This window comes from Gopherus evgoodei, chromosome 20 (assembly GCF_007399415.2).
Source record: "Gopherus evgoodei ecotype Sinaloan lineage chromosome 20, rGopEvg1_v1.p, whole genome shotgun sequence".
NCBI classification, from domain to species: domain Eukaryota; kingdom Metazoa; phylum Chordata; order Testudines; family Testudinidae; genus Gopherus; species Gopherus evgoodei.
This window is the reverse complement of record NC_044341.1, coordinates 11,082,702-11,107,555: the sequence shown is the minus strand read 5'-3', so window position 1 is coordinate 11,107,555 and position 24,854 is coordinate 11,082,702. Positions and strand designations below refer to the sequence as shown.

Below are 24,854 nucleotides of genomic sequence, written 5' to 3'. Positions count from 1 at the left end.
GGGAGTGGGAACCCAGAGAGGGACAAAGGATTCCCGCCCTATGCAAAAGATATATAGAGGAGTGGAACAGAACAAAGGGGAGAGAGGAGAGGAGCCATCATGAGGAATCCCCTAGCTACCACCTGAGCTGGAACAAGAGCTGTACCTGGAGAAAGAATTGTGTCCAGGCCTGGAAGGGGTCCAGTCTGAGGAAAAAACTTACTGAAGCATCTCTGAGGGTGAGATTATCTGTATTCAGTTTGATTAGACATAGATTTGCGCATTTTATTTTGCTTGGTGACTTACTTTGTTCCATCTGTTTCTACTTGGAACCACTTAAATCCGACTTTCAGTATTTAATAAAATCACGTTTTACTTACTAATTAACTCAGAGTATGTATTAATACCTGGGGGAGCAAACAACTGTGCATATCTCTCTAGCAGTGTTATAGAGGGCCAACAATTTATGAGTTTACCCTGCATAAGCTTTATACAGGTAAAACGGATTTGGGTTTAGACCCCATTGGGAATTGGGCATCTGAGTGTTAAAGACAAGCACACTTCTGTTAGCTGCTTTCAGGTAAACCTGCAGCTTTGGGGCAAGTAATTCAGACCCTGGGTCTGTGCTGGAGCAGACTGCCGTGGCTGGCCAAGCAAGACAGGATGCTGGAGTCCTGAGCTGGCAGGGAAAGCAGGAGCAGAAGCAGTCTTGGCACATCGAGTGACAGCTCCCAAGAGCATTTCTGAGATCCAACCCATCACACTAGGCACTTGCTCGTTCATGCTGAGTGCCCAAAAAATCCCAGGGAAGCCAAATGGGAGCTGAGGGCAACGAGGGCCTCCTGAGGCTGCTCAGCAGGGTCAGCCCCCTCTCGCTGGGGCGGTTTTCAGCCCAGCCCAGCCCTGGGCGTGCTGCAATATGAGGTGTGACTGCAAGCCCAGGTAGTCAAACCCGAGCGAAGTTGGATCTAGCTAGACGCAGCCTCAGCGAGCCTTGATCTAGCGAGATCAAAGCCGGCTCGAGTAACATCGCCAGTGTCGCCACGCTGAGTGCCGGGGGCCAGCCTCCCGAGGACCCTCCCTGGGTACCGACTCCAGCAGCCAGCTTGTGCTGCCGCCCACGTGGCTGCTGTTACTCAAACTGGCTTTGATCTAGCTCAATCAAAGCTAGCTGGGCTCTGCCTACAGGTGTGGCACGTTCCCCTCCAGCACTCACATGCGAAGAGCCCTTTGTGGATCTTTGAGATGCTTTAGGTACAGAGCATTCCTGGCACCGGAGAAGTCAGACCAGCTGCTGTGGGCAGGGGGAGCCCTAGTTCCGGCTGGGAACTGAAAGGACAGGTTCTCTGTATGAGGCTCCAGCCCCTCTTCCCCTGCCTCCCTGTAGTTGGCTACTAGGCTGGTGAATTACAGGAACTAGGGCAATTCCCAGGCCTGCAGCTGGCAAAGAGAAACAGCTGATGCAACTGATTCTGCTCCTGTCAATAAACTCGCTGGTAAAGGCACAAAGTATTCTGGTCTTTGGAGAGTTGTGCATTTTCTGGGGTCTCCCAACAATGGAGTGGGGTGGAAAACCCAGCTAGGCTGGTGTGGTCACCAGGGAAAGCATAAATGACCCCTCTTGTAAGCCAGGCCACCTGGATTCCCCTAGCTGCAGGCCCCCCTCTGTGCTGTGTGACTCTGCTCCTGAGCCTCCACTCTTGCGTAAAAGAGAGAAGGATCATGCCAGCCCCTGTGGTTGTGAAGAAAACCGTAGATGCAAACAGAGTGTAATGGCTGAGTCATCGTCTTCCTGAGTCTGCAGGGAGCCTGAAATGAGAGTTTTGTTGTATGAGAACTGCCCTGTTCTGCTCAGTTAGTTAACTCTGAACCCTAGTGATATTCCTTTAAACATCAGCATTGTTATTTCTCTCCCTGCTGATCATCCAAGCCAAAGAGTCCGGCTAATGTGCCTTACCCTTTATCCCAAACTGTCCCTCTGCATCTTCTCGGGGGCCAGAAGTCTCCAACTGCTCTGGATCCAGATGCCAAAACCTCCGGCTTCCTCCGTGATGAGCTAGGGAGGCTGCCCAGAGGGGTCCTGCTCTTTGTGTCTGTGGGGAGGGTCAGCACTGATGTGGGGCTGCTAGCCACTGCGTCCTGTCAGGATGCACACGCTGCTGCCAGAGGAGACAGTGTAGCCTCCAGAGATAGGAAGGCTCCTTCTTCCAGCAGTGCAGGGGCTGGATGGAGGGGGACCAGAGACTAGGACTCCAAGTGCAGGGGGAGGGATAGCTCAGTGGTTTGAGCATTGGCCTGTTAAACCCAGGGTTGTGAGTTCAGCCCTTGAGGGGGCCATTTGGGGAACTGGGGCAAAAAATCTGTCTGGGGATTTGCCCTGCTTTGAGCAGGGGGTTGGACTAGATACCTCCTGAGGTCCCTTCCAATTCTATGTGCAGTGGCCCTGAACTGTGACATGCTGTAGTGACCCTGAGAAGGGAATGACTCACACCCAGCCCTGCAGTGGATTGAGTGGACCTTGACAGTCTCCCAGCTGAGCACTGCCTCAGCCAGCTGCTGCTGGATGTGATGGGGCACAACACACAGGCTTGCCAGCCTGGTGCACCCCTGCCCTTTCTGTGGGACCTGGGAGTTTGGCTGCTTTCTACATCCTCAGCTACTGAGCCTGTTGTTTTCTTCTGAGTTGGGCCCCCTGCAGCCACCCCCTTCCCCCGTGGGCCCTGGCTAGCTGCCCTTGTGCAGGCCAGCAAGTTCCAGAGTCTCTCTCTGCAGGGTTTCCCCATGCAGCCTCCCAATGGGCAGGCAGAGCTGTGATCCCAGCCTAGAGAACGGCCTTGGGATCCCCCCCATCCTGCAGCAGCATCACGTCTTAGGCGAGGTCAGTTCTGGTTCTTCTAGGAATCCCTCACTGTGCACGGTGCCCTCGGCTATTGGGATGCAGGTGGCTAGGGGATGATGTTCTAGATATATGAGGAGGAGTGCACCTAGAACCCAGTCATTGGGGTGACTAGCAGGAATGCAGAGCTCTTAGCCTGGCACCTACACAACACGGACCACAGACCCCAGGAGCATTGTTGTCCAGCTCATGAGTTTCCCCACGGAAGTGACCCTGGCCAAGGGGAAGCCACTTCCAGAAGTCCTGCCTTCCTGCTCACATCCCGCGGCCGGCCACTGCTCCAGCTGGCTGGCTCTGACCCAGCGTGCCCGCTTGTCATGCTCGTTGCTGGCATGGCAATGGCAAAGACCCGGTGCCTGCTGTGTCTGTTACTTAGCGACCCTCTGTCGCCATGGTAGTACCGGAGCTGCTGGGCTGGAAGCAGCACATAGGCCTGGGCTGGTCTAACCTGGGCTTCTTGCTCTCCTGTGAGCCCTGCAAGCCTCTGTTGCAGCTCCAGTAACAGGAATGCTGTGGCTGCCTGTTGTGACCCCTCCCTCCCCGCAGCAGCGCAGAACTGGGCTGCAGAGTCCTGGCCATGAGGCAAGCAACACACCAGGCCAACACCAGCACACGGCTGTGTGGAGCTCACGCAATCCCCCACTGCTGCAGCCCCGCCACGCCCGTCGCTGCTTTGGAGGAACCTGAAGGCGTGTCCCCTGCCTGCTGGGGCCCGCACAATGGGCTGGGTGCAGCCACCTCCTCCTGACTGTGTCTTGGTCCTTATGCAAACGCCCCAGGCCAGGTTCCCCTGCAGACACCGGGCAACACTAGCTCTTAGCATGCCCGAGCAGCAACCTAGCGGCTAGGTCTGCACCGCAGAGCGAACTCAGGCAATTCACGCTCACGTGGACTCCTCCTGGGTCAGCCTGAGCCAGGGAGCGCGGCCACGGAGCGCGTGTGCAAGCCACTGAGGCATCGTGCTAACACGAGCTGTAGCTACACCCCCAGAGGGTGAGTTCTCGTGCGTGGACAGGACTCGAGTTAGGGGCGGCACCCGCATGCACGGCAGCGAAGACAAGCCCTGAGAGTCTGGTCAGCTTCTCAAGGGCTGTTTGCAGGCCTAGCGAGGCCTGGCGGACCCACCATGCTGGATCAGCCTCTAGGCGCTCCCAGGCCAGGATTCGGTCTCCAGCAGGGGCCAGCCCCTCAGAGGAAGGTGTAAGAACTGCGGAGCAACAGCTGTGGGAGAACCTGACCGCAGTAGGTCTCTCCCTGACCTTGATCACCTAGAAGCCGACTCCAGCCCAGAAACACAAGCTTTTGTTCCCCTTCCGCTGTCAGTGTTGGGGCCATCACATTGTCACACATCTGCCCTCCGCAGGATGCCTGTTCTCTGACCTCTCCCAGCTGCCTGGCAGCAGCCCCGTGTTCTCCTAGGACACCCTCCCGCTAAGCCTTGGAGGGATGAAGCTAGTTTGCCAGGCCGAAGGCCACAGCTGGGTCTGCTCCCCCAAGCCAGGCTGGAGAGGCCTCGTTGGAGCTGCCCCAGGATGGGAGCTCAGTTCCAGGGAAAGGGGCAGCTGCTCCCCACACACATTGGGGCAACTTGAGTCTAAAGAGCTGCCCCACCTCCTGCTGCCTCCTCTCTCAGCGGGGGAAAGGCTCCCTTCAAACCCCAGCTGTCAGCCTAGAGGAGGGAAGCCCACAGCAGGCTGGTGGGGCTGGGCCCCAGATGAATGGGTGGCACTTGGAGACTTCTCACCATGGCTTGGCAGCAGGGAGGGGCACCCATGCTGCCCAACCGTGAGCTCCACTGGAGCTAGGCAGGGAGGGGCCTGGGCAGAAGGTCTGAGCTCACTGGCTGGCTGGCCCCAGAGAGGAAACGAAGATCAGCTGCTAACTGGAGTCAGCTGCCCCTGGCCTGGCCATTCTCAGAGCAAGTGGGATTCCCAGCACTGGCAGGAAGCCACCTGTCAAGCAGTGAGGACCCCTGCATGCCCCCGGGGGCCATGCCAGCACCAGGAGAGTAGCTGCACTGCCGGGGAGCCCAGCTGGCTGCAAAGAGCCACCGCTGCCAGGTCCTGAGGGAGAAGGAGGTTTGCTTTGGGGGTGAAGAGGAATATGATCCACCTGATGGCTTAGGAAAGGGGCCGGGGCAGTGTGCACGGGATGTCCTGCCCCTGACAGCCATGGTCAGGAGCACGCACAGAGCAGTGTGAAGCCAAACTGTGCACTTTAATTCCTGCACCTGGTTTAAAAGAGAGACAGCACTTCCCCAGGGACTTTATTGCCAGCAGCTGGGTGAGCAACATCCGCTGCATCCCTGTGGGCTTCTTTGGGCTGCTCGGTAGCCAGGCTGCCATCCTTGGGGGCAGTACAGGCAGCCCCCTTTTTCACACCTCTCCCCCTCCCCAAATTGCCATCCCCCCCTTGATTCCTATGGTATGTTCCCACCGTCCTCCCCCTGAGTGCTGCTTTCCTTTTGCCGCGAGGTTCCGAGGAACTGATTTGCCACCGACGAGGGCTGAGGCAGGGGGACTGTATACATTCGGTTCTCCAGTGGGTGTCTCTGCTAGGATGAAATCCACACCGGCCTGCAAAACAACAGCCCTGGCCTGGTAACCCTTGTAGGTGGGGCGAGGATGGCGTGGGTGAGCCCTGTTTTGGCGCCGGGGCTCACTCCAGGATGGGGTAGGTGGCATCCGTGGCTACCCCGCAGTTGTTGTCTTTCATGGACATGAGGATGTAGCCGTTGTTACCCCAGTAGGTGGACCAGGAGTTCTTCACCAGCCAGTACAGCTCCCCTTGGAGCACGCCGTAGCCGACAGCCAAGACTGCGTGGTCCAAGTTACCTGTCTGGTTACCTAGAGGGGCCAAAATAAATATGTAACCGATGGCACGGCACTGCTAGCCAGCTCCTTAGTGATAGAACCAGGGCCTCACTTCTCATCCACACGTCTCAGAGCACTTTGCAGCAGTGGATAAGTGTTGTCATCCCCCAGGTAAACTGAGACTCTGGGTTTACATAACGAGCCCAAAATCACCTAGCAAATGAACAGCAGAGCTGGGACTAGAAACCAGGAGTCCTGGCTCCCCGTCCAGTGCTCTGTCTTCTACCCTGCCCTGCCGTTCGTGCTCCTCGTTAGCCGTTTCTGACCGTAGAGTCAACGGCAGGATTCTGAGCAGTGGCTCCAAGCTTCATAGATGCCATTCTGCAGCCTGGTAAGCAGGCAGCAAATCCGCTGGGTTTCATTCCAGATGCTCCTTTTGGAGACTGAACCTGTAACCCTCCCAGCCATCGGGCCTCCCCCCAGCCCCAAGGGAAACCCCCACATCTTGCTGAACTGGCTGGTTTGTCTGGTCTGAATGTATGTGTGATGGAGTAGGGGCTGTCTGTGTGGGGGATGGGAGAGCAGGGGATGTCTTTAGGTGAGGGACAGGATCTTTAAACCTGTAACCTGAGCCAGGTAGGAGGGAGGGGGTTAGCACCTTGGCCTGGGAAGCTGGACAACGGCTGGAGGAGGGGCAGTTCAGTTTCGGTTTTGGGCTGGGTGAGGGGAATTCAGGGGATCCTATGCTGGACCCAAGCGGCCTGAACCCCGAGAAAGACTCGATTGAGGGGTCCTGACTGTGCCTGCAAGCTCTGCTGTAACCTGCATTCCTGTTGTCCAATAAACCTTCTGTTTTACTGGCTGGCTGGGAGTCACTGTGGGTCCCAGGAAGAGGGGTGCAGAACCGGACTCCCCCACACTCCATGACAGTATGCAGCTGGGAAAGGAGACGCGGGCTGCCCCCTAGCATCAGATCCCCTGCAACGCATTGGTCAAGCTGCAGGGGCTCCACATTGTCAGGCGAGTCATCGTGTAGTAGCGTCCCAGCATTGCCGGACCTGGCCATCAGCAGCCAACTGCCCAGGGCCAGCCAAAGCCACCCCAGGAGCCGATCGGCCGGGCCCAGCTGCACTCACCACACTTGGGTTCATAGTAGACGCCGTTGGAGTAGAAGGAGAAGGACCGCTGGGAGGCGTCGATGCTGATGGCCACGGGGCCGTTCTTGTAGATGGCGGCTTTCAGGGCCGTGATGTTACCCGAGGTGACGTTGACGTAGCCTTTCATTTTGCCCACCAGTTCAGACTTGTTGTAGTGGCACAATCCGTTCTGCGACACGGACGAAGGAGATGACAGCCGCTCTCCTCCACCCCCACACGCGCGAGCCAGGCCGGCGGCCCCGGGAGTGGGGGAGCCATCAGCGTCTCTGGCTGCTGGAGTGTCCAGTCTATGCTTTAATGCCCCTATTTCCTTTCTGTGACCCCAATCAGCACTATGCCCCAGTGCCTTCCCCCAACACCCCGCATAGGCAGGGGAATCTCACCCCCATTGCACAGCCAGGGAAACTGAGGCACAGAGTGAGGAAAGTGACTTGCCAGGTCTTCCAAGTCCCAGGCTAATGCTTTACCAGGGCCATACAGCTGTAATTGGGGCCAGCAAGGGCATGTCAGCAGTCCCAGTGGCTGCTTCCCATGTGGATGCTGCACCCTGGTCACTGACTCTGAGCGGGGTCGCTGGAGCGGCCCCATGGGATAGAGCCCAAAAGCCTCTAGAGGTCTCGGCCCTGCTGGAGGCAGAAGCTCCCTCTTCGTGGCAACCTGCTTTTGGCTCACAGCCCTGGAACACACCGGGGAGGTTGAGCGGGACCAGAGCTCCCGTGCCAATGGAGCCGCTCCATGGGCACCTCTGCGCTCACCTGGCCTTTGTACGGCCCATAGGAATCGGTGCTGGCGATGCCGCCGTGCTTCTTGATCCACTCGTATGCGCTCCACTCCTCGCCACCGTCGCAGCCGTAGTTCCCAAAGCCCCAGGAGCAGTCGATCAGGACTTGCTGGGACAGCGGGGTCATCACTCCAGTCTGGAGAGGGAGGAAACCCAGGTCCTCAGGTGCAAAGCCACAGCCAGGTGGCTGGCTCAGGAGCGACGAGCCTCGAGGGGGGTGTTCTCAGCTCCACCATCCCCACCTCCAGCTAGTCTTGAGTGACGGCTGGGCCTACGCCGGGGGGTCACCACAATATCCCTGGATCTACCTAATTCCTCACAAAGACCATTCCCACCCCTCCAGCTGCTGGAGTGTCCCCAATCCCCTCCCCACCCTTGTTCCGGGGCTGTCCAGCGTTCTCGGGGCAGGGCTCTGGTAGCTGCAGAGCGGCTCCTGCATTCCCAAACCAAGCCCTGGTGTGGCCGCACCATCCCACTGGGGAGCTGGCAGGGCTGCCTGTGACACGTAGGCACGCAGCTCGTGCCCTCAGCAGAGCAGGCAATCTCGTCGGGAGGCGGGTGGGCTCTCACCTTGAGGAACAGGGCCCCCTCCATCGCCCCGGTGGTAGCAAAGCTCCAGCAGGAGCCGCACACGGCCTGGTCCTTCACTGGGGTCACCGCACCTGGGAAGGGAGGGAGCGAGGGGTCAGGGACTGAGACATATTAGCCAGGTGCCTCCGGGAATCTCAACTACCTGAAGGGGGGTTCCAAAGAGGATGGAGCTTGGCTGTTCTCAGTGGTGATAGATGACAGAACAAGGAGCAATGGTCTCAAGTTGCAGTGGGGGAGGTCTATGTTGGATATTAGGAAACACTATTTCACTAGGAGGGTGGTGAAGCACTGGAATGGGTTCCCTAGGGAGGTGGTGGAATCTCCATCCTTAGAGGTTTTTAAGGTCAACCTTGACAAAGCCCTGGCTGGCATGATTTAGTTGGGATTGGTCCTGCGTTGAGCAGGGGGTTGGACTAGATACCTCCTGAGGTCCCTTCCCACCCTGACAGTCTATGAATGGATCACGGGGTCACCCCCAGTCTGTTCAGCTAATGGGGCTGCAGCTTCTGGATGGCAGCACTACTGCAGTAAGACCAGCTTTGGCATCATTCGTTCCTCATTAATCCCTCCCGGAGGCATTCAGTCTGGTGCTAGCCCTGGGCCAGCCTGCTTGTCTCTCCCAGAGCTTGTCCGAACAGCACTGCATGGATCTCTGGGCAACAATGGGATGCCAACCACTCCAGCCTGCAAGGCCGATGCCCTCAGAAACACCCTGGATTTTTTTTTCAGAGGCCTCTGATTTTTGGAGTCTCAACTCACGACCCATCAGGCCAGGCTTCCAGACAGCGCTGTGTGATTCCAGCTCCTATTGACTTCCACAGCAGCGGGGGCGGGGCACTTCACACCCAGGACGTATAGACCCTCGAGGTCCCACATTGGGCACCCAAACATGGAAGCAACCCAGTGCTCAAAAGTTTAGTAGTGTCCACAGCCCCTCAAGAGTTCGAGCCCTATGAGCAGCAGTGGGGTCCCTGTGCCAATGGGGTGGGGAAAGGGAGACAGGAAGAAATGATCCACCTGGATGGGGCTTTCTGCCCAGAAGCAGCCCTATAAGCACCCACTCACCGTACAACCTCCAGTCCAGGATCTCAGGCAGGATGAGGCCAGTGTACATCTCCGACGGGAACGGCTGCCCGTTATTGGGGGCCCCGCTCTTTAGCCGCCCCCGCAGCACAGCCATCTCCTCCGGGGTGCGGTCGGCCAGGTGGTTCAGCGCCAGCTTGTAGGACAAGTTGGCCCGATTCTTGGAGTGGACGAACCTGAGAGGGGATGGACGCCATGGTGAGAGGGGGGGCTGGGCTGCTCTGGCTTCTGGGCGCTGCTCTGCCCACCAGGCACAGAGAGCTCCTGCTGCCGCTCTACAGGCCTGGCGAAGGAATCTCTACCCACTGGGCACACCCACAGCGTCCCCCCCTGCGCAGCAAGCAGATGAATCCTTAGAGCACTGGTGCAGCCAGGTGGCTTCAGGGATGCCCGGTGCACACAGGCTGTGACCCGGGAGGGCTCTGTGTGTTGGGGACGGAGGAACCAAGTGATGCCAGCCAGAAAGGAAGTCAACAGACCAGCTCCCGCTTGCAGCGTAGACACACCCCAGGGGGAGCTGAGATTGCAGCTCCTGGCAGCAGACCCAAGGGAGCGCTGCTGGAGCCAGAGCAAAGCTAGTTGCAGCGTGGCCGCAGCAGCACGGGCGGTGACCCGCGCTGGCCTCAAGGCTGCAGCCCCACGAGGACGCTGGGCACGCAGTCGAGCGGCCAGCGCGTCTGTCCACCCTGCTGGAGCTAGCTCTGAGCTAGCCAGAGAGCTTAGCTTGGGGATGTCCCCGCGAGCTGCGGTCACGCCCCCTGCCTGCAGGGGAGACGTTCCCCCAGGCCCTGTGGGGGAGAAGCCTCAGACTCTGTTCTCCAGCCAAGGCGGAGTCACCTCCCAGCTCCCTGAGGGAACCCTCCAGCCTCCCTGACCCGGCAGAGATGCCATTTCCTTCAGCACATGATGCACCAGCTCTCTCCTCCTCAATGACCCCGGAGCCCCCGCTGCCCCCGGGGAGCCCCGTACCTCATGTTGTGGGTGAAGGTGTGCTGCCTGTGCTCCATCTCCTGCTCGCTGTCGTAGCTCTTCCCGAACGTCTGCCGGTAGTGGTGGAACACCTGGTGGGACCGGTCCTCCTGCTGCCCCACAAAGTCCTGCATGGGGTTGGCCAGGATCCAGCGCTCTGCTCCCAACCCAGGGAGCTCCCCACAGGACTTCGTTCCTAGGGCACAAGCACAGGCAGCCGTCACCCCAAGACTCCCCACCACCCAGTCAGGTGCAACCCGTACAAGAGGCTTCAGTGATTGCTCTGATGCCTGCAGGGGCGGGTGGACCAAAGCTCTCCCAGCTGCCCAAGCTGCATGGGGCTTTGCCTCTTTGCATGACGCTTTTCCCATGGACTGCTCCTCACTCCCTTTGAAAATGCAGCTCAGCAGGGCTGGCTCAGATGAGGCTGCAGGCCCCCACCCCTCACCAATGGGTAGTGCCACGTTCACTGCTCAGGGCCCAGTGGGGAGCAGGCAACCAGAGCTCCACAGTGATAATTAGATCCCCTCCTCACCTCGCCCCAGACTCCCGTCACATCCACATGCTGGTTCGGCCTCTCATGGGCCTAACCAACTTCCCATTCTCCACCCAGGGGGGTGCAATTTGCCCCGGGCCCCGCAGGGTCCCCACAAGCCGGGGCCCTGAGAGCCCTGACCCGGCGGCAGTCCAGGTCTTCTGCAGCATTTAGGCAGCGGGGGGCCCTTCAGTGCTGCCAAAGATGCGGAGTAACTGAAGGGCCCCCACCGCCGAAGACCCAGACCACCACCAGTTGAGTACAAGCACCGCAGCTCCCCCGCTTTGCCCCAGGTGCCCTGAATCCTTTGGGCAGCCCTGGCCTCAGGGTTTGATGCAAAGAGAAGACGTTGGCATGGACACTCGGCAGGGGATCTTGGCCCTTCCAGAAGCCACGAGCCATGCTATGCCAGCAGGGCTTCCACAGAACCGGGCTACCTCACAGAGAGGCCTGGATCAGCTGTGAACCTTATCACCTGGCTTAGCTGCTGGGACCCCAGCCAGCCACCGGTGGAAACATCTGAAAGTGGGCAGCAGTCCCCAGCCCGATATTGTCTCCGACATTTCTACAGCCCACGTGACTAAGCCGCCTTTGCTCGATGTCTGTCTGGAGCCAGAGATGGGCGAGGGCGGGGGCTGGTTGCCCTGCCCCACCCCTGAGTGCCTCTGTCGAAATAATTTCACTGCTGCTTCTGGGCACCTCCTGAAACTGACATCAGGCTCTCCCAGGGCAACAGGTCGTAGGGGGCCGCCCACCACTTCCTGGGCTCCTTGAGGTCAATTCCCAATTCTGCCACCGATGACCTCGGGCAGGCCACTCGCTGTGCCTCGGTTCCTAATCCTCCGCTCGGATCCCTTCCTCCCCCTTTGTCTACGTGCCCGTCAGGGCCGGGCGGGTGTCTGCACATGTCTCGGTGCAGCCCCTAGCTCCCATTTGAGCGTTAGCGCAGTACAGAGAAGAGGCTTGGCTCGTGCTGGGATAAATGCTGGCCCAGGGATAAAGACGGCCCCCCAGGCCCTCCTTACTGTTGGTGGGGAGGTTGAAGACAGAGGCCGGGTAGCTGTGGGTGAAGTCGCTGTAGTCAATCTCGTACTTGTCGTAGTGGGATCCCAGCACGCTGTTGTAACCCCGCATCTCGTAGTGGATGGGGGTCCAGCCGCAGCTGGTGTTAGTCACCCACAGGGTGTAGAGGTTCTTCTTCTTGCCCCAGTTGGACACGTCCTGCCACACGCTGCAGTACTGCCCTTTGAAGTACTCCTCCCGCAGGAACTGGGGAGGCAATGCAGGGGAGCTGCAGTTAGGCCCGGGGGTTCTGTCCAGCGCTCTGCTGGTGGCACTGACCCACGCTGCCCACAGCCCCTCTTTCCCGCCCCGAGGCAGCTGGTGCCTTGTCTTAGGGGATGCCGCCTGGCACACAGAGGTTGTGGGGCTAGGCATCAGCTGCAGACCCAGGCTTGTCTCATCTTCTTGCCCCGTCCCTGGAGAGGGTAGTGTAATTAGGCCCTTTGGGCGCAGGGATTGTCTCTTGTTTGGTGTTTGTCCAGCGCCTAGCGCAGCTGGGGCCTGGTCTGTTGGTGGAGCTCCTAGGTCAGCTGGTACCATCCTACATAATAAATAATTTCTCTAGGTCACCCAGAGCGTTTCCTGCATCTGCATCCTTCAGTCATGGAGCTAAAAACTCCTCAGCCACCACCAGAAAAGTCCTTCTGGCTTCCAAGATCCCCAGGGCGACCCCTCCCCCATCTTTCCTTCCAACCCAGTCCTCCCTTGTCTACCTCTGGCTATGCCCTCCGCAAGCTGCCTCCTCCCTTCTCACAGGCTCAGCAGCCATCTCCCATGTCCTCTCTGCTGCTGGCTAGCAGCGCCAGTTCTTCAGACTGCGTGTTGATGGGCCTGCCTCTAAGTGAAGCTCTAGTCTTGAGTGATGCAAAGGCCAACATCGGGGAGTACCCTGTCCCCTGGCTCTCCGTGTTCCCCTGGCAAATTCAGACCATTTGCAAACCAGACGATTTCTTACTGCCAACCCTGGGATCTGAGAGTCAAGCTGAGTCCTTTCCTTCTGCAGCGTCAGCCCAATCATAAGGATCCTGCCCCCAATGGATAGCTGGGTGACCCCCTGGGGATTGCGCAGGTGGAACCTGGAATTTAGTTCATAATGCTGTCAATGCACGAGACAGCACAGAATCCGGCTCCTTCTCCTAGAGCTGGGCTGGCTCTGCAGAGCTTGCAGGCCATGAAAGTGGCTTTGGGTCATTCAACGTGGCCTCTGAATATATACAGTGAGCAACTGTGTTATTGGCCCTGGTATTCCCGAAGCACCCAGTGGCTCCAGTCAAGCTTCAGGGCCCCCCTGCGCACATCACAAGGAGACGGGTCTCGCTCGAAAGAACTCCCAGTCTGAATACAGGTACAGAGAAGGACTACTAGGATGATCCGAGGAATGGGTCATGTCCTATAAAAGAAGACTCAAGGAGCTTGGCTTGTTTAGCCTAACCAAAAGAAGGCTGAGGGGAGATATGATCGCTCTTTATAAATATATCAGAGGGATAAATACCAGGGAGGGAGAGGAATTATTTAAGCTTAGTACCAATCTGGACACAAGAACAAATGGATATAAACTGGCCATCAGAAAGTTTAGACTTGAAATTAGATGAAGGTTTCTAACCATCAGAGGAGTGAAGTTCTGGAACAGCCTTCCAAGGGGAGCAGTGGGGGCAAAAGACATATCTGGCTTCAAGACTAAGCTTGATAAGTTTATGGAGGGGATGGTATGATGGGATAGCCTAATTTTGGCAGTTAATTGATCTTTGACTTTTAGCGGTAAATATGCCCAATGGTCTGTGATGGGCTGTCAGATGGGGTGGGAGCTGAGTTACTACAGAGAATTCTTTTCTGGGTGCAGGCAGGTGAGTCTTGCCCACATGCTCAGGGTTTAGCTGATCACCATATTGGGGTCGGGAAGGAATTTTCCTCCGGGGCAGATTGGCAGAGGCCTTGGAGGTTTTTCACCTTCCTCTTCAGCGTGGGGCATGAGTCACTTGCTGGAGGATTCTCTGCACCTTGAGGTCTTCAAACCACAATTTGAGGACTTCAATAACTCAGACAGAGGTTAGGAATTTGTTACAGGAGTGGGTGGGTGAGATTCTGTGGCCTGCGTTGTGCAGGAGGTCAGACGAGATGATAATAATAGTCCCTTCTAACCTTAAAGTCTATGAGTCTATGAGTACGAGCTTGAATCTTTTCATAGCCCCATTCCCCAGAGAGCTGCGTTAGGCACGTAGCAGTATATCCATGAGTTTTCCCCAGACGCCCAGGCCTTTTAAACAGCCACTGCCAAATTATCATCCGGGAGACTCATAGACTCATAGACTCTAGGACTGGAAGGGACCTCGACAGGTCATCGAGTCCAGTCCCCTGCCCTCATGGCAGGACCAAATACTGTCTAGACCATCCCTGATAGACATTTATCTAACCTACTCTTAAATATCTCCAGAGATGGAGATTCCACAACTTCCCTAGGCAATCTATTCCAGTGTTTAACTACCCTGATAGTTAGGAACTTTTTCCTAATGTCCAACCTAAATCTCCCTTGCTGCAGTTTAAGCCCATTGCTTCTTGTTCTATCATTGGAGGCTAAGGTGAACAAGTTTTCTCCCTTCTCCTGATGACACCCTTTTAGATACCTGAAAACTGCTATCATGTCCCCTCTCAGTCTTCTCTTTTCCAAACTAAACAAACCCAATTCCTTCAGCCTTCCTTCATAGGTCATGTTCTCAAGACCTGTAATCATTCTTGTTGCTCTTCTCTGGACCCTCTCCAATTTCTCCACATCTTTCTTGAAATGCAGTGCCCAGAACTGGACACAATACTCCAGTTGAGGCCTAACCAACGCAGAGTAAAGCGGAAGAATGACTTCTCGTGTCTTGTTTACAACACACCTGTTAATGCATCCCAGAATCACGTTTGCTTTTTTTGCAACAGTATCACACTGTTGACTCATATTAAGCTTGTGGTCTACTATGACCCCTAGATCTCTTTCTGCCGTACTCCTTCCTAGACAGTCTCTTCCCATTCTGTATGTGTGAAACTGATTGTTCCTTCCTAGGTGGAGCACTTTGCATTTATCTTTATTGAACTTCATCCTGTTTACCTCAGACCATTTCTCCAATTTGTCCAGATCATTTTGAATTTTGACCCTGTCCTCCAGAGCAGTTGCAATCCCTCCCAGTTTGGTATCGTCCGCAAACTTAATAAGCGTACTTTCTATGCCAACATCTAAATCGTTGATGAAGATATTGAACAGAACCGGTCCCAAAACAGACCCCTGCGGAACCCCACTTGTTATACCTTTCCAGCAGGATTGGGAGCCATTAACAACTACTCTCTGAGTACGGTTATCCAGCCAGTTATGCACCCACCTTATAGTAGCCCCATCTAAATTGTACTTTCCTAGTTTATCTATAAGAATATCATGCGAGACTGTATCAAATGCCTTACTAAAGTCTAGGTATATCACATCCACCGGTTCTCCCTTATCCACAAGGCTCGTTATCCTATCAAAGAATGCTATCAGATTAGTTTGACACGATTTGTTCTTTACAAATCCATGCTGGTTATTCCCTTTCACCTTACCACCTTCCAAGTGTTTGCAGATGATTTCTTTGATTACCTGCTCCATTATCTTCCCTGGCACAGAAGTTAAACTAACTGGTCTGTAGTTTCCTGGGTTGTTTTTATTTCCCTTTTTATAGATGGGCACTATATTTGCCCCCTTCCAGTCTTCTGGAATCTCCCCCGTCTCCCATGATTTCCCAAAGATAATAGCTAGAGGCTCAGATACCTCTTCTATTAACTCCTTGAGTATTCTAGGATGCATTTCATCAGGCCCTGGTGACTTGCAGGCATCTAACTTTTCTAAGTGATTTTTTACTTGCTCTTATTTTATTTTCTCTTCTAAACCTACCCTCTTCCAGTAAGCATTCACTATACTAGACATTCCTTCAGACTTCTCAGTGAAGACTGAAACAAAGAAGTCATTAAGCATCTCTGCCATTTCCAAGTCTCCCGTTACTGTTTCCCCCTCCTCATTGAGCAGTGGGCCTACCCTGTCCTTGGTCTTCCTCTTGTTTCTAATGTATTGATAAAAAGTCTTCTTGTTTCCCTTTATTCCCATAGCTAGTTTGAGTTCATTTTGTGCCTTTGCTTTTCTAATCTTGCCTCTGCATTCCTGTTTTCATTCAGAGATTTCTGTTTTCATTCAGAGTCCAGGATGCGTGAAAGCAACTTTGCCCAACTCCCACAATGGGGATCTCTCAGTAGCAGGCAGCTGAGTCACCACACAGGCTCGCCCAAGCTGCCACCTCATTGCAGTAAGGACTAGTTGCAACAAATCTCCCAGGGTTGGAAAGGGAGAAGAGATTCTCGACGAGTACTGGTTCCTCCTTCCCTCTGCAGAGTCTGGCTGGCCAGGCAATCCCCCTGCTCGGATTGGGGCCGTCCATCTCTGACATTGCTAACAACCACACTGGGCGCCTTGGCTTCCTGTGCTATTTTTGTGCTGCTTAGACACGGGGCTTCCCCAGAGGGCATGGAACTGGTTCTGCCGGCTCTTATGCTTCCTGGCTCTCAGCAGGGTACAGAGAGAAGTGGGCAGAGTGTAAAACATGCCACCAATCTCTACCTGGAATTTCCCCAGGGATATTCAGCTAGGGTTAGAGCAGTCCCAAGGCTGCTCTAAACTGCTCCAAGTATTAGGAGAGAGAATTGAGGAGCTGTGACGAACTGGGAATATTCTTAATGTTTTCTCTGCATACTGTGTTGGTGCCTCAGTGTCCCCATGGCAGTTCTTAAGTATCTGGCAGAGCAAAGGGCCAGTGCACCTAAATGCCTGGCACTCTGTCTCCTAGCAACTGATGGCCTGGGCCCCTTCCTGCAAAGGTGCCAACTGAAGGTGTTGGAGACAAAGAGATCAGGTGACCTCCTGGCCCGGGAAAGGAGCTGAGCAGAGAGGAGGGGCTGGAGGGGGTTGTTAGTCGGGAGCTGGCTGGGGTCGAGGAGTGAAGTGCAGACGTGGGGGGTCTGGCTCACTGCCCCCAGAATGGACCCGGCCGAGGGGTCCGGTTCCCTGTACCTACAAGCTCTGTTTTAGACCCTGTTCCTGTCATAGAATAAATCTCTGTTTTACTGGCTGGCTGAGAGTCACATCTGACTGCAAAGTGGGGGTGCAGGACCCTGTGGCTTCCCCAGGACCCCACTGGGGTGGGCTCACTGTCGGAAGCACATGGAGGGGCAGAGGATGCTGAATGCTCCAAGGAGAGACCCAGGAGGTGAAGACGTGTGAGCTTCTTGCCCTGAACAAGTCTGCTCCAAGGGAGAGGAGGCTCCCCAAAGTCCTGCCTGGCTTTGTGGGGAGCAGTTCCAGAGCATCGCCCGGTGACTCCGTGACAGGAGGCGTAACAGTGCATCTTCCCAGCTGGGGACCTGGGAAGCTACACAAGGTGTGTGCATGCACCTTCACCAGCCAGGAGAGGCCAGGAAGAACACTGAAAGACACAGGGACTCAAGCAAGGAGATAGAGACTTGGCATTTACCCATAAGCTATTGAACATCTGTCTGCGGCTTCCCACATACGTGTAAGGAGGAGGCCTGCAGGCATCGGCAGGCCAACTGTCAGGTCTGTCTACAATGCCACACGGACTGGAGATTGGAATGGGGCTAACGGTTCTCCCAGCTACAGTGAACCCAATCGCTGCTCTGACCCGGCCAAGCTGCTGTCAGTCTGGGTCTGAGTCACGCCGGCTGAGGGTCTGGCCCAGTGCCTGGTGTCCTGCGCTCCTCCCCCATCCTGCCCAGCTCCCTGGCGGAAGGGGCTCACCTTGAAGCCACGTGTGTGGGGAAAGACGCTCTGCGGCTTGACGAGCTTCTCTTTCGTGCCATTGAGCCGGAAGCACTTCTCGACGTTCACCTCCGTCTCAGTAGTTTCCGGTGTAATCTTGTAGCTGGTACCGTATGGCTTCACCGATCCCAGCTGGTAAGTTATCACCTGCCCTGCAAGGTAGGAAAGGAAAATAGAGGCAGTCAGTTTCTACACAGGGCTGCTCTTAAGCGTTCTCCACCCTCCTCCCACAGAGCACCGACTAGGGGGGTGGGATCCTGCTTCCCCTCCAGGTCAGGAGATGCCATGCTGCCCTGAGTTACGGGCAGGTTGTTGGATCTGGGAGAGCCAGGCACGGCATGCAGGCGACAATAGGAAATGTCACTCGAGGACCCTGTACTTCCACTGTATCATCCTCAGTACGTGACATCCACATTGCTGTCCAAATCCACCCAGTTGTCCAAGCAGAGGCAACCCGTGCCTGACCGATAGCGGGACGGAGCTGTCCATCTGCAACAGTTCTCAGCCTCGACTTCTTCGCCAATGGCCGCAACTCCTGAGCTAACCCAGCCAGCCCCTTGCACGAGCAGGAGATGGTGTCACCCCAGACTTGGCATATGACTCGTTCTGCCCATAGGCACATCCTCCTCTACAGACCCACAGGAGACTCTCTCTAGTCCTCCTTCCACAAGTACCCTGGCAGCTTACCGTGGTAGTACTGGATCCGGCTCTTTGCTCCGCTCAGGTTGTACCAGGCTTCGAAGGGCTCCTCGATTTCGGCGTACGGCAGGCTGATGACTCCTGCAGCGCACAAGGGACAGGTTAGACAGTGTCTTTTGCTTGGCATCGGGGGGCAACAAGGCCACAGGCGTAGTTAGCAGAGATTCCCCAGGAGAATGCACACTTCTAACCAGCCCCTTTAGCTGCCACGGGTGACAAGGGGGAGCCTGTCGCACTGATGTACAGCTCGAAAGCACAGGCATGGCACCTACCTTTGGGGCTCTCCGGATGAGGCGCCTGGAGGGAGCTTAGCAGAAAGTGCTGGGCTCTGGAAGGTGCAGAACTGTTCTCCCATGTGGTCGAGAATTGCCATAAATCAGTGCAAGCCTCTGACCAGCTGTCCCCACTGCCCTAAGCCAGTGGTCCCCAAACTGTCAGGTGCACCCGCCTGGGGGTGCGCGGAGGAATGTTCAGGGGGCATGTGGCAGGGCCCAAGCCATCCCCCTTAGGGGGCAGGGAGGGAGCACCAGGCCACCCAACCCCGCTCTGCCCCCAGACCAGTTTCAACGCCAGCCACAACTCCGTGCCACCCCCAGCCCATCTCTTCCCTCTCCACTTCTAGCCCCAGCTCCCCACCTCCCCAGTTCTGCCCCCAACTCCACCTTCAGCCCCTGCTGCTCTGCTGAGGAAGCCTTGGCTGTGCAGTAATGGGGTGGGGGACAGATTCCGTTACTGTGAAGGGAGGGTGCGACAGGAAACATTTGGGCACCACTGCCCTAGGCTATGGTGGGTGAATTTGCCAGCTCACCCAGAGGAAGCTCCTATGCTCCAAATACGTTCGGTATATGGCTACGCTTTGAGCTGGAGGAGAAATCCTCGGGCTAGCTCTGACCTCGGGCGCTGAAACCAGAGCACAGCTGCAGCACGGGCGAGTGTGCCGCTCTGGGGAGGTGCCTGCTTCAGCTGGGTTTATTTCGGAGAACCTGGGAAGGAGACTAGGGGGCTCTGATCTGGGGCTGAGCATTTCCTGACAGCCCTGGAGCCGGCTCTCACCCCCTGGGGTTCAGAGACAGCCCTGGGCTAAGCTGTCTATGGAGCCAAGCTCATTCCTGCCAGCGATGGATGGTTCCTAGGGGCTCTGTTGGCCACTCAATTTCCTCCACGCCCAGCACAACGCAGAATCCTGGACATGGATTACGCAAAGACCAGGCCTTGAACCCAGGCTAAGCGACCATTAGAGAGGCTCCTCCAGTGCTGCCAGTTCACACCCTTGGTTTCTTGGGCTTGTAATTGCTGCGAGAATTTAGCCAGAGCAAGCACTCTGTGCGAGGCTCGTGCTGGGGCCGGGGGTGAGTGGTGCGTGTGTCAAAAGGCCAGGCTCTGTCGTTGGAGGGATAAGCATAGGAAGCCAGACAGTAAAGTGCAGCTTTGTTGCTGAGGAGGGTTTGTGCAGGCAACCTGCGGCCCGCGCAGCCGGCTTGCCAAAAGCTGCGCCATTGTTTCATCCCGGCAGAAAGCTGCAGACTCTCCTCAGAGGGCTCGGTCTCAGGACATTCTTCTGCAGTGAGTCTAGAACAATCATTATCATTCTTTGGTTTGGCGATAGCACACCCACAGTGTATTGGGCACTGGCCCCACAGAGCCAGGAAAACACAGTCCCTGCCCCAGGACTTTCCAGTCTGAGGAGACCGGCCAAACTGGAAGCCTGCAGGAGAGGAACGCGGGCCCAGATCCTCAGACGTAGTTAGGTTCCTGCTGTCCATTGGAAGTTCGGAGCGCAAATATCTCGGAGGACGTGGCCCCCAGCACTCCGGAGCCTGGCTGGGTGCCAAGCTCTGGTTGCTAGGGGAGCTGGGAGTTGATGGAGTTACTGGGTCTAGCTTTCCTTTAGTTTTTTTTTTTTTTTCTGGGAAGGGCAGATCAGATCCAAGGCCTCAATTAACCTCAGCAGCAATTAGTCCTCCACAGCTTTGCACAACTGCACTGGGCACACCCATGGCTCTGCCGGGTTGGGCGGAGGCTGAGGTGCTTCTCGGATGCCAGCCAACGTGGGCTCCCGGAGAGCTTTGTGGCGGACAGAGTAGACTGCAGAGCAGGACTCCGGTCCTAAGGCCTATCCCCGGCTTCTGGCTCTGGGGAGCGGCACACTTCAGTCTCTCTCTCTCTCTCTCTCTCTCTCTCTCACACACACACACACACACACACACACACACAGAGAGCGAGCAGGTTGCTGCCCATCCAACCCTGAGTTGTACAGAGAAAATGTTACCTTTGACATGGTAGATATCTCCAAATTCAGGGATTTTGCTTAAAAGTTTGCAGCGTTTTCCTGAAAGAAAAGAAAGACAGAGGTACGGAGCTGTCCCTGGCCTGCTAACACAGCCACCATGTTCCCTCTGTTGGAGGGCTCCAGTTACACCTGAGGGCCAGTTTCAGACCTGGGGCAGGTGGGTGCAATGCCATGGACTTCAGTGGAGTTGCACCTGTTTACAACAGCTCTTGGCTCTAGAAATGGCTGCCAGGGTTTGCACGGGGCACTCACTCCAGCGAGGGCGGGTAAGATCGAGGTGGCCCTGGGCCATGTCCTGTAGTGGTGAGAGCAACCTGAAATCGAGGCACTGAGATGCAATGGTGAGGTACGTAACTGAGCTGTCTGAGCTGCATGGGTATCAGCACACCGTCTCCCAAAGCCTGGTCCCAGAGTACACTGGGATGTCAGGTTGGGTACCTGGGGGGGATGTTCCCAGAACCCTTCACTTGGCACTTGCCCCCCGCATGCTCGCCCTCTCTCGGGAACAGGCGACTGCTGCCAGGTCTGCCACCACCTCACGGCAGTTGGGAAACGCTAGCGTCCGCCGGGGGTGTGCAGATCGCATGTCCCGGAGGCAGGCCCTGTCAGTCACACAAGGTGAGACGGGACCGCCGGGGTCAGGCAGATGGCTACGCAGGCTCCTTTGGAAAACCTCCAGCGAGGACACTTCCACAACCGCCCAAGGCGTCGGTTCCGCTGTCCTTGCACTTCGGAAGCGTTGCCTGAGATTTTAATCCAAACCTGCTCTGCTGTAGTTTGAACCTATCACCTCTTGTCCTGCCCTCTGTGGCAAGAGAGAACAACTTTCCTCCATCTATTTTCATGGTGGCCTTTCAAATATTTGAAGACCGCTCTCATGTCCCCCTTTTACGCTCCTCTTTTCCAAACTAAACATGCCCCGTTCCTTCAGCCTTTGCTCAGGTGCCTTATTCCATCCCTTCCGTCAGCTTCCTCGCTTGCCTCTGGATCCTCGCCAGCTTCTCTCCATACTGCTTGGCGGATCAAAAAAGATTTGGCCAAGATTTCCCCAGGGGAGTGCCTGATGCCACGCTCCCTACATGCATACTTAGGCACCTACATAAATGGGTTTGGGTCTCAAAAGTGACGAGTGCCCACCAGTTTCCACTGGCCACGCTGGGCTAGGGTGACCAGACAGCAAGTGTGACAAATCGGGATGGGGGTGGGGGGTAATAGGAGCCTATGTAAGAAAAAGCTCCAAAAATCAGGACTGTCCCTATAAAATCAGGACATCTGGTCACCCTACGCTGGGCGGTGCCAGGTTGCATTAGAGGGGCTGGCAAGGTGTGGGCCCATGGCCTAAGCCGTTGCCCTGTGAGTTGCACAGGTCAGGATTTGATCCTCATAGTTTAAGACACATCATATGCTTCCCCTCCTTTACCCCACGGGATGTGGGCGTGCAGGCAGGATCTCTGCTCCCCAACAGTTTGGCTGGGGTTTAGTCATCAGCCACAGGCTAAAAAGCCAACACACCCTGTGTTTTAAGGAGCTCATCTTTTCCCTCATGTCAGCATCTTCCTTGGAGGGGGACAGGTCCTTAAATTGGAAGGGTAACTGCAGCCTGTCTGAACACAACGCTCCCCATTTGCAGAGCATGCCATGGTGCTCTCTGCTCCCTCCACCCTTTGGTCCCCGAAAGGAGGCTGGGGAGCCGAGAGGAAAGGCAGCTGCACATGGCCCAGAGAAGATGTCCCATGGCCCACTGCGCTTCTCTGGGTAAGAGCAGTGCCTAGGGGCTAGCACATCACACAGGACCCAGGCCTCTGTTAGAGCGTGCAAAGCCCGAAGAAGGAAGCTGCCTTTCCCCTGACGCCCCTCCCTGGCGGTGATGCTGGGCAGGGCGGGTAGCAGGTGGCCTATGTACCACTTTTGCCAGTTTCAGGCCAGTTCTGCACAAAGGACTTGGCCGGGGTCGGGGCTGCTGCACACCCTGAGAGAGTCCCAGATCAGACGCCGAGGGAGCACCGTAGGAGCGCCAGCGTTGCCGCAGCTAATGCCAGGCTGAAGCGCAGTGTCAGGGCAAGCTGCTGCTGGGCTGCAGAGCAGGTGCTGCCCGGAAGAGAGGTGCCAGCTCACGCCCAGAGAGAGCCCGGCCACCCAGGTTTGCCTTTAGCTTCTAAAAGCGAGACTCTTGGATTCCCCCTGGAACATTTCACGGCAGTCCCTGCTCCCATGCCTAACTCAGCCCCCTCTGCCCCTACACAGCTGCCCCCCGCCTGAATGTTCCCGCTACTCCAGCGCCACTGCACGGGGCATAAGGCTGAGGATTATCCAGGTGGTCGCTTGCAGGAGCCAGTGGCCCCGCGTGAGAACTAACCATCCAGTCCAGCTTGTCTGGCCACATTTCACTGGGCAGAGCCAAGCGTCCCAGCTCCTCTGCCCCATCGAGCTGAGGATCTCCAAACACTTCACAGATACTTGTGAGCAGAGCCGCACACCCTGGCGTGGAAGATCAGTATGGTTCTCTCCTGGGGAAACTGAGGTCCAGAAAGGGGAAGTGACTTCCCAGAGGTCACAGAGGAAGCCTCAGTCTCAATCCTGTGCCCTAAGCACACCCCCATCCTCCCTTCCAAGCAGGCAGAGGAGAGGCCCTCAGGTAGCCCTACAGGTTCCCCTGCTTCCATCACCTGTTGCCTTCCATCTGCTCCCACTTGGCAGGGAGCAACCGTTCATCCCTCGGGGCTGCAGCAGCTCCACTCTCCCCAGCTCCGGCTCAGCCGGCTGTGGAGACAGACTCACCTGCGACCAAGCTCCACAGTGCGAAGAGCAGAGCCCACTGGAGTGCCCCCATCCTTGCAACTCCCTGCTCCACCTGCCCTGGGCTGCAGCCGTCTGAGCAGCAACTCCTAGCACCCCCTTTACACGGTGCAGGCAAGCCCAGGATCTCGGGGAGCCAATGGCCACAGCCAGGCCCTGCCCAGAGGAGGGGAAGGAGCCTGAGCCAGTCTTTGCAAACAGCTCATTTGCTGGTGCCTCCAGTGCTGGGAAGGGTGGATTGGGCAAAAGAGGGAGGAGTGAGGAGGTGAAATGAAAGAGTGAGAGTGGATCCTGGCTCAGGCAGGGAGAAGAGCAGAGGCATGACTGGGGAGCAGCGAGCAGAGGAAATGAGTGTTCAGTGCTGCAAGGGGCAATGGGTGCAAGGGTGGGAGGGGGAGTCAGAGCAGGGGTGGCAGGGCCCAACCTGGTGGTGGGGCAGCCCTGCTAAGGACAGGCCTGGCAATGCTTTTTCAAGATTTAACTTGCTTACTCGGTTTAGCAACCGCGTTGTGACCACGGGGAGCGGGGCTGCAGGTCAGGCCTGAGGGGCGTTGGCAGAGCTGTGTGGGCCCAGGACTGGAATAGCAAGGGGCTGAGGAGCAGAAGCGAGGGGCGGGAGGAAGCCAAGGAGGCTGTGTATCAAGTCCAAAATTCCAGGTGTCTCCTGCAGCCCTGTGAAGCCTTTCCTGCCTCTGAGCTGAGCCAGGCGTCGCTTACAGCAGGCTCATTTTGGCATGTGGGCCGGTCGGCTCCAGAGTCAGTCAGCCCGGCCCCTAGAGCCTGGGTCAGACTGACTCACACCTGGGCCCTTCAAGCTGCTTTTTCAGCCAGCCTCGATCTGTCACGAAGGTCTTCGCCCCCTACCCCCCCCGGTCAGAATTTCACCTGCTACGTCAGGTGTTCAAGCCCCTCTCTGGGGTCTGGGTGAAGGTGACGCGACTCATTCTGGGGGGTGACTTTAATGCGAAGTAAAACTAGTTGAGACCTTAGATGATTAATGTGGCCCCTAAAGGCAACGGGCCTGGCCCAGAACAAGGACCCCCCAAGGCAAGACTAGGCAGGCTAGGGAAGGGTCCCAGGGGGCTGCACCGTGTGCCAAGGAGACTGGGAGAGAGCAGAGCACTCAGCAGAGACGGTAGCTCCCCCTTCTGAGCCTGCAACAAGGCACTTGTCCTCCCCGCGTGTGAAGGGCCTAGGCTGCCTGCTCTGGGAACGTAGCTCCCGCAAGACCAGCCGGTGGGAATCTTGGTGCCAGGGAGAACCTGTGACTGAGGAATCAGGCAGGACTATCGAGTCTGACTCTGTGTAGGAGAGACCAGAGATGGACGCTCCAGAGACTGGCAAAGGGGAAAGAGCAGAGGCCCAGGGGA

General features: G+C 56.5%; 1 protein-coding gene across 1 annotated transcript; it reads right to left on the bottom strand.

The window, feature by feature from the left end:
• Positions 1-5,441: 5,441 nt before the first annotated feature.
• On the bottom strand, positions 5,442-23,672 carry LOC115637749 (digestive cysteine proteinase 2-like). Its single transcript, XM_030539321.1, has 11 exons — positions 23,467-23,672; positions 20,668-20,727; positions 18,387-18,479; positions 17,679-17,851; positions 11,830-12,073; positions 10,270-10,465; positions 9,283-9,476; positions 8,197-8,288; positions 7,601-7,762; positions 6,825-7,014; positions 5,442-5,721 (listed from the first exon to the last, which is right to left on the bottom strand). Exons 1-11 carry the CDS (start codon positions 23,516-23,518, stop codon positions 5,534-5,536), a joined length of 1,644 nt encoding a protein of 547 aa, XP_030395181.1. The 5' UTR covers positions 23,519-23,672; the 3' UTR covers positions 5,442-5,533.
• Between the last annotated feature and the right edge of the window lie 1,182 nt (positions 23,673-24,854).

What these genes read in the sequence shown, in the direction of transcription:
- LOC115637749 (XM_030539321.1), bottom strand. Translation starts at nt 23,518, where the DNA reads ATGGGGGCACTCCAGTGGGCTCTGCTCTTCGCACTGTGGAGCTTGGTC. An exon ending in ACTGTGGAGCTTGGTCGCAG is followed by an intron (nt 20,728 to 23,466) that starts GTGAGTCTGTCT and finishes CTTTTCTTTCAG; the next exon opens with GAAAACGCTGCAAACTTTTA. An exon ending in AGGGGGCCCTGTTCCTCAAG is followed by an intron (nt 7,763 to 8,196) that starts GTGAGAGCCCAC and finishes CTCCCTCTCCAG; the next exon opens with ACTGGAGTGATGACCCCGCT.